The sequence below is a fragment of the Erpetoichthys calabaricus genome, chromosome 2, assembly GCF_900747795.2.
Source record: "Erpetoichthys calabaricus chromosome 2, fErpCal1.3, whole genome shotgun sequence".
NCBI lineage: Eukaryota > Metazoa > Chordata > Cladistia > Polypteriformes > Polypteridae > Erpetoichthys > Erpetoichthys calabaricus.
Genome location: NC_041395.2, coordinates 348,251,379 through 348,264,426, shown reverse-complemented (window position 1 = coordinate 348,264,426; position 13,048 = coordinate 348,251,379). Strand labels below are relative to the sequence as shown.

The 13,048-nt window shown below is 48.5% G+C and overlaps 1 protein-coding gene across 1 annotated transcript in view; it reads right to left on the bottom strand.

Moving 5' to 3' along the window:
- The window catches only part of otog (otogelin), a 305,832-nt gene that overhangs the window by 277,816 nt on the left and 14,968 nt on the right, over positions 1-13,048 (bottom strand). Inside the window, exon 4 of the mRNA XM_051922624.1 lies at positions 1,344-1,431. Within this exon, the coding sequence (XP_051778584.1) occupies positions 1,344-1,431 (88 nt within the window). The remainder of the gene's footprint in view (positions 1-1,343; positions 1,432-13,048) is intronic.

The following is a 13,048-nucleotide window of genomic DNA, read 5'->3' as shown; positions in this document are numbered from 1 at the left end:
TTAACTTACATTTGTTCACAGAGGCGGCACGGTGGTGCAGTGGGTAGTGCTGCTGCCTCGCAGTTGGAAGACCTGGGGACCCGGGTTCGCTTCCCGGGTCCTCCCTGCGTGGAGTTTGCATGTTTTCCCCGTGTCTGCGTGGGTTTCCTCCCACAGTCCAAAGACATGCAGGTTAGGTGGATTGGCAATTCTAAATTGTCCCTAGTGTGTGCTTGGTGTGTTTGTGTGTCCTGCGGTGGGTTGGCACCCTGCCCGGGATTGGTTCCTGCCTTGTGCCCTGTGTTGGCTGGGATTGGCTCCAGCAGACCCCCATGACCCTGTGTTCAGATTCAGTGGGTTGGAAAATGGATGGATGGATTTGTTCACAGAGCTGCAAAACAATCAGTTGCGTGGTATTGTAACTTTTAACTCTTTCAGGGCTGACGTCGACTTTTGTCAAAAGGAGGAGTTGACGATGGTAATCAACTGTAAACTGTGACAAAACCAACCGTTATGTTTTAGTTGGACTCTAGACGGAAAGTTAGCTTCATTGGTTTGACCAAGATGTTGTGCGCTCGTGTGAGCAGCAAGGTGCAAACAAAATGTCACTGAGAGATCAAAGCGAATGCGTAAAGCAAAAACACTCTGTGGACAAAGTTTCACCTATTATGTCTGAACTGGACTATGACTTGTCGGACTCCGATTTTGATACAAGTGATCGAAAACGAATGTGAGGTTCCCGCTTCAGCTGACTGGTCCCCAGCTAATCGTGGTGCTGAACAGGTTCATGTAGCTGACCCGCCTATGGCACTGTTCGCCAGGAAGAGCGCCACTTAACAATGATAAGAGGTAGCAAAGCACAGTGACCATGACTGCCCCAGCCACGCCAAGACAGCCTGGTGGCAAGCCTGCCGCACATTCTTGGCAAACTGGCAGCCACAGCATGCAGCAACAGACGTTTAATGATTATTATGATTTATATCATGTGAAACCATTGCTTTTCAGAAAAAACATTCAGCCCTCAAAGAGTTAAATCTACGGCAAACTACAGAAACTCCGGGATGGCTTCTAAAGGTAAATCTCATACTTGAAGATAAAAAGTGACACCATTGGGTCTGAGGCTGAGGCTGAACTTGAGGAGCTTTACAGGTCAGAAGTGAGCTTCTCTGTAGAAACAGCTTCTTCTGCATACTCCGCCACTCCAGATCTGCTGTATGTGGCCTTAGACTGAAGGACATGCACCCCAAAGTGGAGACCCCCCTTGCACGGCTTAACTAAAGGCCAGTCTTTTATCTCGTAACTTGTCATCTTCTCACATGCCGTAAATCAAAATGCCGTGAATGAACCGTCTGACGCATCCTTACCGGTCGCTGAACGCATCACTGCCTGCTGGACGTCCACCGGGTGCGCCACTGGCCTTGGGGCTGCCGTGCCCGCTGTTACATTGGACATCTGGAACAAAACAAAATGAGTAAATAACGATTGTGTTATATTGTCTGTTGGAAGATTTCACTTCTACAGGCCTCGTTGTTTGTAGCAGCCTGGGACGTTCATTATGACTGCGTGGCTTTCACTTCAGTTCTCCAGATATCCCAGTTAATGTCACTTCAGAAGTTGTGCATACGCAATGGGAACAGAAATGCATATTTACAATACTGGAGGGATTTGTTTGCTGAATTCTGGTCTACAACGAACATTAGAGGACATCAATTAAAATGGAAGCGGCAGTTCGGCTGGACGGAAGATCATGGGGGACAAAATGAAACACAATCCAGCGTTCTGCATTGTCCTACGCTGTAATGCCTACGCGTGCATTTTACTTTGGCTCACGTTTATCGTGTGTGGCGGGTGGCCGAGACCCATGCCCGGCTGGGACGCCCCTTTGACACTACATCCGGGGGAGCAGCCATGGGATCCACGCTACGTCCCCTGGAACACTTGGTGGCAGTCCCCCTGGGTTGCATTGGGGCCACCATCTTGGAACACCGGAGCTCATCCCTGTTGGGCGCCGTGTCCACCGCCAGGGGGACCCGCAAGGGTTACTGAGCCTGTGTGGGCGCCGATGAAGCCACATCCGGGGGGGTGCTATAAAGGGAGCCTGCGGCCACCAAGCAGGGAGCCAGAGTTGGGAGGAGGAGGAGGAGGACGACGAAGCTGCCTGGGAGGAGTGGAGGAAAAGGAGTAATTTCTGTGGTGTTTTTGGGTTTTCTGATGTGTGTTTTGGGACTGTGCTGTAGCTGGGGGATACGGGGAAGATGTGATCCCCCAGAGGAAGGAAAATAAAATCTTTTTCTTCATTTTCACCTGTGCCCGCAAACCAAATGCTTCTGCCACACGCGTCATACTTAAAAATACACCAAAGCAAACAATGGAGTGCTCTTCACAATTTTGGTGCCATTTTAGAACACCCTACAAAAGCATATTGCATTTTAACCTCCTCAATGGCGTAGCTAGGGGCGGGTGGCACATTTTTGGGGGGTGGCATTATTGGCCAAAAGGCTCAGTACAATTTGTGTGTAAGCAGCAGGGTTTGGAAAAATATCACTCATGAATGAAAAAAAGTCAAAGACTGTCCTTCTGTGCATTTGAAATTTATGAGGAAATAACAAAAATAAACCTAAACACAACACCGAAAAGAATTTCTAGGATGATAAACAACTAATTTACAATTTAGAATTTCGTTTCGTTATCAATCGGAAAGCATTCTTGCTCGTCCCCACCTGTCACTTGTACTCCACACTGGTTCTGGTTTTCACAGCGTAATTATATTAAACTAATAATCAGTGCAGTGTCTATACTGTATTTATATCTAGCAGATGCTTATAAGTAATTACTGTATACGTGAAAAATTATTGCTGTTTCTCTATACAGTCATATGAAAAAGTTTGGGACCCCCTCTTAATTCTTTGGATTTTTGTTTCTCATTGGCATCTGACATGCCTTATGGAGACAGTAGGATTTCAGCAGTGACATTAAGTTTATTGGATTAACAGAAAATATGCAATATGTCTCATAACAAAATTAGACAGGTGCATAAATGTGGGCCCCCCAACAGAGATATGACATCAATACTTAGCTGAGCCTCCTTTTGTCCTCTAGACGCTGTCCTCCTATAGCCTCTGATGAGTGTCTGATTCTGGATGGAGGTCTTGTTCACCATTCTTCAAACAAAATCTCTCCAGTTCAGTTCAATTTGATGGACAGCCTGCTTCAAATCATCCCATAGATTTTCAATGATCTTCAAGTCAGGGGACTGTGACGGCCATTCCAGAACATTGTACTTCTCCCTCTGCATGAATGCCTTTGTAGATTTCCAACTGTGTTTTGGGTCATTGTCTTGATGGAATATCCAACTCTGCATGTGTAACTTCAACTTTGTGACTGATACTTGAACATTATCCTGAAGAATTTGTTGCTATTGGGTTGAATTCATCTGACCCTCGACTTTAACAAGGGCCCCAGTCCCTGAACTGACCACACAGCCCCACACCATGATGGAACCTCCACCAAATGTGACAGTAGGTAGCAGGTGTTTTTCTTGGAATGCGGTGTTCTTCTTCCGCCATGCAAAGCACTTTTTGTTCTGACCAAACAACTCCATTTATGTCTCATCAGTCCAAAGCACTTTGTTCCAAAATGAATCTGACTTGTCTAAATGAGCATTGGCATACAACAAGCAACTCTGTTTGTGGTGTGAGTGCAGAAAGGGCTTCTCGCTCATCACCCTGCCATACAGATGTTCTTTGTGCAAATTGTGTTTAATTGTTGAACGATGTACAGATATACCATCTGCAGGGAGATGTTCTTGCAGGTCTTTGGAGGTGATCTGTGGGTTGTCTGTCACCATTATCACAATCCTGTTCATATGCTGCTCCTGTGTTTGTCTTGGCCTGTCAGACCTGCTGGTTTAACAGCAACTGTGCCTGTGGCCTTCCATTTCCTGATTCCATTCCTTACAGTTACAGAAACTGACAGTTTAGACCTCTGAGATGGCTTTTTGTAGCCTTCCCCTAAACCAAGAGACAGAACAATCTTTGTTTTCAGATCTTTGGAGAGTTGCTTTGAGGATCCCATGCTGTCCCTCTTCAGAGGAGAGTCAAAGGGAAGGAAGCACAACTTTTAATTGACCATCTTAAATACCTTTATATCTCATGATGGACACACCTGTCTATGAAGTTCGAGGCTTAATGAGCTCATCAACCAATCAGCATTGAGCAGTGACAGGCATTCAAATCAGCACAATGACAAAGGGACCAACATTTGTGCACAGCCAGTTTTTCACATTTGATTTAATTTCATACAACTAAATACTGCGTCACTAAATATCTTTGTTCGGAAAACACCGCAGTACTCCTAGGAAATGAAAGACAGACCACTGATATCTTTCTGGTTGAAAGGAGACTCAATTATTATGCAGGCTGAGAGGGGGTCACAAACTTTTTCATAAGACTGTATATGAATAAATCTATGCAAAATGTATCTTCATTTTTCTCTATACGTCAGATAGATAGATAGATAGATGAAAGGCACTATATAATTAGATAGATAGATTTTTTGTTTGTTCTTCATTTTGTCTTATACGATTTCTCGTATTAGAAATTTGTTAGTTTTCGCATACCCCTTGGGGTCAGAGCACAGGGTCAGCCATTGTACAGCGCCCCTGGAGCAATTACAGGTTAAGGGTCTTGCTCAAGGGCCCAGCAGAGTAGGATCTCTTTTGGCAGTGACGGGGATTCGAACCGGCAACCTTCAGGATACCAGCACAGATCCTTAGCCTCAGAGCCACCACTCCGATAGATAGATAGATAGATAGATAGATAGATAGATAGATAGATAGATAGATAGATAGATAGATAGATAGATAGATAGATAGATAGATAGATAGATAGATAGATAGATAGATAGATAGATAGATAGATAGATAGATAGATAGATAGATAGATAGATACTTTATTAATCTCAAGGGGAAATTCCCATACTCCAGCAGCAGCATACTGATAAAAACAATATTAAATTAAAGAGTAATAAAAACACAGTGCAACTTAAAAAGTGCAAGATGGAGAGTGCCAGGCAGGTATAACAGACAATAACTTTGTATGATGTTAACATTTACCCCCCTGGGTGGAATTGAAGAGTCGCATGGTGTTGGAGGAGGACGATCACCTCAGTGTGTCAGTGGAGACAGAGTGTTGGTCCTGAGTGTCACTCGGGCAGTGGTGTAGGACAGTAAGGCCCGACTGTAAAAGCTCCAACAGCGTTAGTGCTGAGTGTTACCCGGGCAACAGAATAGGCGAGTCTCACGTAATAGTCACGCCCACACGTTACCGGGGCAACAGCATCTTCTCCTAGTCTCACAATGGCATCTCGTCAGCAGTGATGACAAAGTGAAACTGAAAGTGATTCTGGTGAATGTGAAAGTGAAGCACATGTCAATCGTTCATATTATTATTATGATTTGTATCTTTATTATAATTTCTACACTTCTGACTTTGTATTTTTAGTGTTTTGCACATTTTACAACAGAAAGATGAAATTTAATAAAAATGTCATTTTTTCAAGCCAAAACCAAAAAGTAACACTAAGGCTGTTAATTCAGGCCCATACAGCGTGTGTCGTAACTAACGGCAAAGCAAACGTGTTGCACTTTGTTTAGTGGCTGATTTGAGTGGATTGTGTTTTGATTCAAGACCACACGTTAATCTTTTTTTAAATCTTTTATTCTGTTTATTAAAAGCATATAACATTCCATATAATCAAGTCAAATAAATTCCACCCATGAGAAGAGAGGAAGGCCAGCAGCCCGAGTAAAACAGTTACGAGTGGTAAAGAGGCAGAGGAGTCCATCTCTAGAAGTGCTTATTCTAGAATGTTACTGATGAGGTCTTGCCAGGTTTTGCACAGACCCTCAAAGTGAGAATTTGAGTTTTTTCCAATTTCAAATAATATATAACATCAGTGACCTGCTGACTTAGGGCGGCACAGTGGGTAGCGCTGCTGCCTCACAGTAAAGAGACCCATCTGGGTTTGCTTCCCGGGTCCTCCCTGCGTGGAGTTTTCATGTTCTCCCTGTGTCTGTGTGGGTTTCCTCTCACAGTTCAAAGACACGCAGGTCAGGTGCATTGGCGATCCTAAATTGTCATAGTGTGTGCTTGGTGTGTGCTTGGTGTGTGTGTGTATGCCCTGCGGTGGGTTGGCGTCCTGCCCGGGGTTTGTTTCCTGCCTTGCGCCCTTGTGTTGGCTGGGATTGACTCTGTAGTGACCCTGTAGTTAGGATATAGGATAATGGATGGATGGATCTGCTGACTTAACTTAGGTGGGCTAGGATTCTTCCAGTTGAGTGAGACAAGTCTACATGCTGATAGTGAAGTGAACGCCATTCTCCAGTTTAAGCCCCTCTGTGAGCCCACCAGACACAACTGTTAGTGGGTTAGGAGGGATTGGGACCCCAAGGCTGCCTGATAAGCAGTTAAATATTTTGCTCCAGAATTTTGTTAATTTCAAAACATGCGGCCCACTGAGGCTGGAGCTCGATTGCAACATTCAAAGGTTGGATTTTGCCCTGGAAACATCTCGGACAATTTCAAACAAGGCAGATGTGCAATTGAATAATTGAGTGTTTCGCACATATGGAGATCAAGCGAATTCTGCATGTGGCCGCCTTACACTCCTTTTCTGAAATGCTGAGTCAGAGATCCTTTTCCCACCGTACTCTGGGATCTTTAAAATGAAGGGACTTTAAAATATTTTTATATATTATAGAAATGTTGTCGGAATGGCCCCCCCGATCTGAACCCGAGTGGTGTTCTGTTATTGGACTTCTGTGCTCGTCACTGATTGTCCATAACGAACACCATGTTCAAGCATAGGGGTGTTCATATGTGCACTTGGCACCAGGACACCCTAGGCCTCAGTTCGATGATCGACTTTGTGGTCGTGTCGTCGGACTTGTGGCCACATGTCTTGGACACTCGGGTGAAGAGAGGGGCGGAGCTGTCAACTGATCACCAGCTGGTGGTAAGTGGGCTTCGATGGTGGGGGAGGATGCCGGTCAGGCGTGGTAGGCCCAAACGTGTTGTGAGGGTCTGCTGGGAACGTCTGGCAGAGCCCCCTGTCAGAAGTAGCTTCAACTCCCACCTCCGGCAGAACTTCGACCACATCCCAAGGGAGGTGGGGGACATTGAGTCCGAATGGGCCATGTTCCGTGCCTCTATTGTTGAGGCGGCTGACCGGAGCTGTGGCCGTAAGGTGGTCGGTGCCTGTCGTGGCGGCAATCTCCGAACCTGTTGGCGGACACCAGCGGTGAGGGATGCCGTCAAGCTGAAGAATGAGTCCTACCGGTCCCTTTTGTCCTATGGGACCCTGGAGGCAGCTGATAGGTACCGGCAGGCCAAGCGGAATGCAGCTTCGGTGGTTGCTGAGGCAAAAATTCGGGCATGGGAGGAGTTTGGGGAGGCCATGGAGAACGACTTTCAGACAGCTTTGAGGAGATTCTGGTCCACCGTCTCAGGAGGGGGAAGCAGTGCAGTGTCAACACTGTATATGGTGGGGATGGTGCGCTGCTGACCTCGACTCGGGACGTTGTGGGTCGGTGGGGGGAGTACTTCGAAGACCTCCTCAATCCCATTAACATGCCTTCCAATGAGGAAGCAGAGCCTGGGGACTCGAAGGTGAGCTCCCCCATCTCTGGGACTGAGGTCACCGAGGTGGTCAAAAAACTCCTTGGTGGCAGGGCCCCGGGGGAGGATGAGATACGCCCGGAGTTCCTCAAGGCTCTGGATGTTGTAGGACTGTCTTGGTTGACACGTCTCTGCAACATCGCATGGACATCAGGGACAGTGCCTCTGGATTGGCAGACCGGGGTGGTGGTCCCCCTCTTTAAGAAGGGAGATCGGAGGGTGTGTTCCAACTACAGAGGGATCACACTCCTCAGCCTCCCTGGAAAAGTCTATTCAGGGATTCTGGAGAGGAGGGTCCGTCGGATAGTCGAGCCTCGGATTCAGGAGGAACAGTGTGGTTCTCGTCCTGGTCGTGGAACAGTGGACCAGCTCTATACCCTTAGCAGAGTCCTGGAGGGTGCATGGGAGTTTGCCCAACCAGTCTACATGTGTTTTGTGGACTTGGAAAAGGCGTTCGACCGTGTTCCTCGGGGAATCCTGTGGGGGGTACTCCGAGAGTATGGGGTACTGGACCCCCTGATAAGGGCTGTTCGGTACCTGTACGATCGGTGCCAGAGCTTGGTCCGCATTGCCGGCAGTAAGTCGAACCCGTTTCCAGTGAGAGTTGAACTCCACCAGGGCTGCCCTTTGTCACCGATTCTGTTCATAACTTTTATGGACAGAATTTCTAGGCGCAGCCAGGGCGTTGAGGGGGTCCGGTTTGGTGGGCTCAGGATTGGGTCACTGCTTTTTGCAGATGATGTTGTCCTGTTTGCTTCATCAGGCCGTAATCTTCAGTTCTCTCTGGATCGGTTCAAGTATCTCGGGGTCTTGTCCACATTTGAGGGAAGAATGGAGCGTGAGATCGACAGGCGGATCGGTGCGGCGTCCACAGTGATGAGGGCTCTGCATCGGTCTGTCGTGGTGAAAATGGAGCTGAGCCGCAAGGCAAAGCTCTCAATCTACCAGTCGATCTGCGCTCCTACCCTCACCTATGGTCATGAGCTATGGGTAGTGACCGAAAGAACGAGATCGCAAATACAAGCGGCTGAAATGAGTTTCCTTCGCAGGGTGTCTGGGCTCTCCCTTAAAGATACGGTGAGAAGCTCAGAGTAGAGCCGCTGCTCCTCCACATTGAGAGGAGTCAGATGAGGTGGCTTGGGCATCTGATCAGGATGCCTCCTGGACGCCTCCCTGGTGAAGTGTGCCAGGCACGTCCAACCGGGAGGAGGCCCCGGGGAAGACCCAGGACACGCTGGAGGGACTATGTCTCCCGACTGGCCTGGGAACGCCTTGGGATTCTCCTGGAAGAGCTAGAAGTGGCCGGGGAGAGGGAAGTCTGGGCATCTCTGCTCAAGCTGCTGCCCCCGCGACCCGACTTCGGATAAGCGGAAGAGGATGGATGGATGTTGTCGGAATCCCCCAAGACTGATCAGCATCTCTTCTGGATTAGAAACAGATGGGAGATGTTTCTAATTTGGAGATGGTGGAAAAATTATGTTGATGGGAGTGTAATTGTTCAAAGGATGCACAGATGTTATTATTGCACAAACCAATAAATCAGTTAATCCCATATGTTCTCCAAACATTAAAAACCATGTAAGTCTGAGAGGGTTAATCAGCCAAAAACCAAATGCAATCAAATGACCAATCAGCATCAAGGGGTGGGGCAGCAGTTAGGGAAAGAGGCGGGCCTTTTGTGAACATTCCTTTGTCCTGCCAGTAAGGATCCTAAGCGTCGTCACTGTGGAGTGAACAACCAGAACAGTAAGGAGTGTGTTTGAGGTCTCACTGAAGAAGTCCCCTCTTATGTTCCGTTAACAAAGTGTTAAGTTTGCCTTTTATCATCCCACCTGCACGTCACAGCATGTCATCCACCTGACGCTCAACATGTTCAGGCCTGGCCAGTACTTGGATGGGACAACGACTAGGAAAAGCTTGGGTGGCTGCTGGAAGAGGTGTAGGTGAGGCCAGCATGGGGCGCTTACCCTGTGGTGTGAGTATGGTGCCCAATGAATGCCCCAGTGCAGTGACGGGGACACTGTGCTGTTAAAATGGAGCCATCTTTCAGATGAAATGTAAACGCGAGGTCCTGACAGATCCCTGGGAATCTATTGAAATCCTGAAATTGCCCACCACAGCCTGGTCATTCTGGCCTCCCAATCGTCCCCTATATCTAACTGGCTCTTTCTCACCACTTCACCACCTAACAGCTAATGTGTGGTGAGAGTACTGGTGCAAAAATGGCTGCCATCACATCATCCAGGTGGACAAGACACCTTAGTGAGGCTGATTTGGCCCCCCATTCACTGTGTAAAGCACTGTATGAATGTAAAGAATTATTATGACATTGTCCTTCTCATAGTCCTGACTGATATATGGCATACAGCTGGTGGCGCCTTGCCCGGCTGGGACGCCTCCACACTTGAAATACTGGGGGAGGGAGAGTATCCAGAGAATTACCTCCCCCTGAAACACTAGGTGGCAGGACCCAGGGTTGCAGTGGTGCCTCAGGCTCCCACAAAGCTCCATGAGAGTTAAAGTTTGGTGCAGCCCTGCTGGGTTCTGTTGGCACCGCCAGGGGGGCTGCAGCTACTGCTGAGCCCTGGGTTCAGCACACCCGGAAGAAGGTCGTTGGACACCTGGAGCACTTCCGGGGGTCTTATATAAGAAACCAGCAGCCATTAGTCGGGGAGCCAGAGTTGGGTGAGAGAAGACAAAGTTTGACAGGAGGAGTGGAGGAAAAGAGAAAGAAGAAAAAGAGAGAAAGGAAAGTGTGTAGTGCTGGACTGTGATGTACAGGTGGGAAACGTTTCCCACAGGTGATGAATAAATGAAAGTGTGTGTGTGGCACTGGTGTCCTGCATCTGTCTGTCTGTCTGTGTCAGGTTTGGGCAGCGGGAGCGCCCTCCACAGGCCACACTTTCCGTCTATGTATTATATAGTGCCTTCTATAAACTGGCTTTCTGCTGTGATCAGATTACTTTCTTCCCACAAAGGCGTGGTAAACTGTGAGTTGCTGTAACGTTCTCAGGTTTCAGGTTCTCACCTGCTATAGTTTAATGGCGGCTTCTTCTTGTTTTCACCGGCGTTAGTGCCAATGTTAAATGTATTCCAACATGTTAATTAGACTGCAATGCTATGCAAATACGTGTCGTGCGTTTGATTTGATCGTGTCGCAATTTAAAAAACGTATGAGCTCAATGATCGACGGCTTTTCACCACAGCACGCCGTTTCCACGTCAGTTCGTATCGCATCTTAATTCCTGTCCATAAGTCGCTTGTCACAACTAAAAGTGAAGAAAATGTATCGCACTTCACTTAGCGGCCGCTCCGAGTGGATTGTGCTTTGATTCAAACTAATGCGTGTAAACAAATGACCAATCAGCATCAAGGGGTGGGGCCGGGGGGGGGGGGGGGGGAGGTGGTCCAATCACGTGCGTGTTAACCCAAGGAGTTGATAAGGCAGGAGATTCACCGTCTCGGTGAGCATTTGGAAGCCGGCGATGTAAGGGACAATTGACTTGTTGCTGGAAAGAGCCGGAGAAAGAGAAGCAGCAACTGGAGAAGAATATCCCACTGCTGCAGGAACATCCTTTGAACTCATTCAAGTAAGGGATGCCAACTGTCCTCCTTTTTAACGCGCCGTGGTCTGTCCGGGTGGAATTTATAACATTTTGAAAATGTACGGAATTTTGGCCTCTAAAATTTGGGAATCCCCTTGTCTTTATCATTGGTAAAATTGGACCACCGTACATCAATCAGCATTTGCAGAAGTAGTGCGCACACTTTCTTCACCTCCATTCTGGTAGTAAACGGCACAGAGATTGACGACAATAGAAACAAACCTTTCAAGTTCTTGCCTTTTGTGTGTCCAGCTAGGCTGTTTCACTTCATCTTTTGAATTCAGCTTGGTGATTAGACAAGTCAAGTCAAGTTGTGGAGCCTGCACTGGCACAGCGCGTTGCCGTACCCACCACACGACGAAACAACTCGGGATCCCGGTTGGCAACCCCCCAGGCAGACACGCGGTCCAGTCCCACCCTCCGGAAATGAAACCTCGATCTGCCGCAACCAGCTGTGACGTGGGCGACCCCTTGGTCTGGTCCAGCCACTCGGGTCCCCACCAATGAGGATCTTACGAGCTGGACCACCCTCAGGGACACGCGCCACATGGCTGCAGTTGTGTAACTGACGCTCCCTCACAATGCAGGTCATGTGCCTCATTCGGGACTCTGTGAGCAACACAAAGTCAGACCAGCGGCCCCCAAGGACCCTCTGAAGGGACACGCATGAGGGAGTCCAGTCCTCGTCTCAGGTCACTGGATAGCAAACAGGAAGCACCAGGACTCTAAAGACTTGGACCTTCGTCCTTTGGAAAGAGATATGGGGAGCGCCACACACCCCTTTAAAGTGACCTCAAGACCCCCCCCGTGCTCTCCCAATCCGTCTACTGACTTCACAGGAAGAGTCACCAGAGTCATGAATGTCACTGCCGAGGTGAGTAAACCTCTCGATGAGGAGGTCGACACTCTCTCTGTAGACAGGCACACCGCTGATGGCCGTGCCCAAGTGGTCATTAAAGGCCTGGCTCTTTGTTTTTTATCAGGACCCTCGCAAGCCCAGACCATCAGACTCCTCGTCTCTCGAGCGCCCCAATCTGAGCCTCCATTGACTCAGTGAAGATCACAGCATCGTCAATAAAGTCGAGATCCGTGAATCTTTCTTCGCCAACAGATGCCCCCCAGCCGCTGGACCCCACGACTCTGCCCAACACCCAGTCCATGCCAGCACTGAACAGAGTAGGAGCAGAATACACCCCTGATGACCCCCTTAATCAACTGGGAATAACGCAGAGGTCCTCTCTGCACAGCACTCACAGTACCAGTGTACAGGCCGGCCATGATATCCAGCAACCTCGAGGGGATCCCGCGAACCCTCAGGATGTCCCACAGGGCAGCTCAACCAACTGAGTCGAGCACTTTACGAAAATCGACAAAGGCTGCAAAGAAACTCTGCCGATATTCGCATTTGCGCTCCATGAGAACCCTCAGTGCCAGGATGCGGTCGATGGCAGACTTCTTAGGTGTAAAACCGGACTGTTCCGGTCGCTGGCAGGTGAGCAAGTGATCACGGATCCTACTGAGGACGACCCTAGCAAGGACCTTACCCGGCACTGAGAGCAGTGTTACCTCGCTGTAGTTGCCCTAATCCAGGTGATCACCCCTCCCTTTCCAGATAGGGATGACAAGTCCCATTTTCCAGTCAGTTGGGATGATGCCAGTCTCCCAAATGGAAGCAAAGATTGCTTGCAATGCCAGAAGGGACAGCCTTACCACCAGCCTGGAGAAGTTCACCCCAGATACCACAGATCTCTGCAGCCTTCACCCCCCCCAGCTGGTTCACCACCTGTG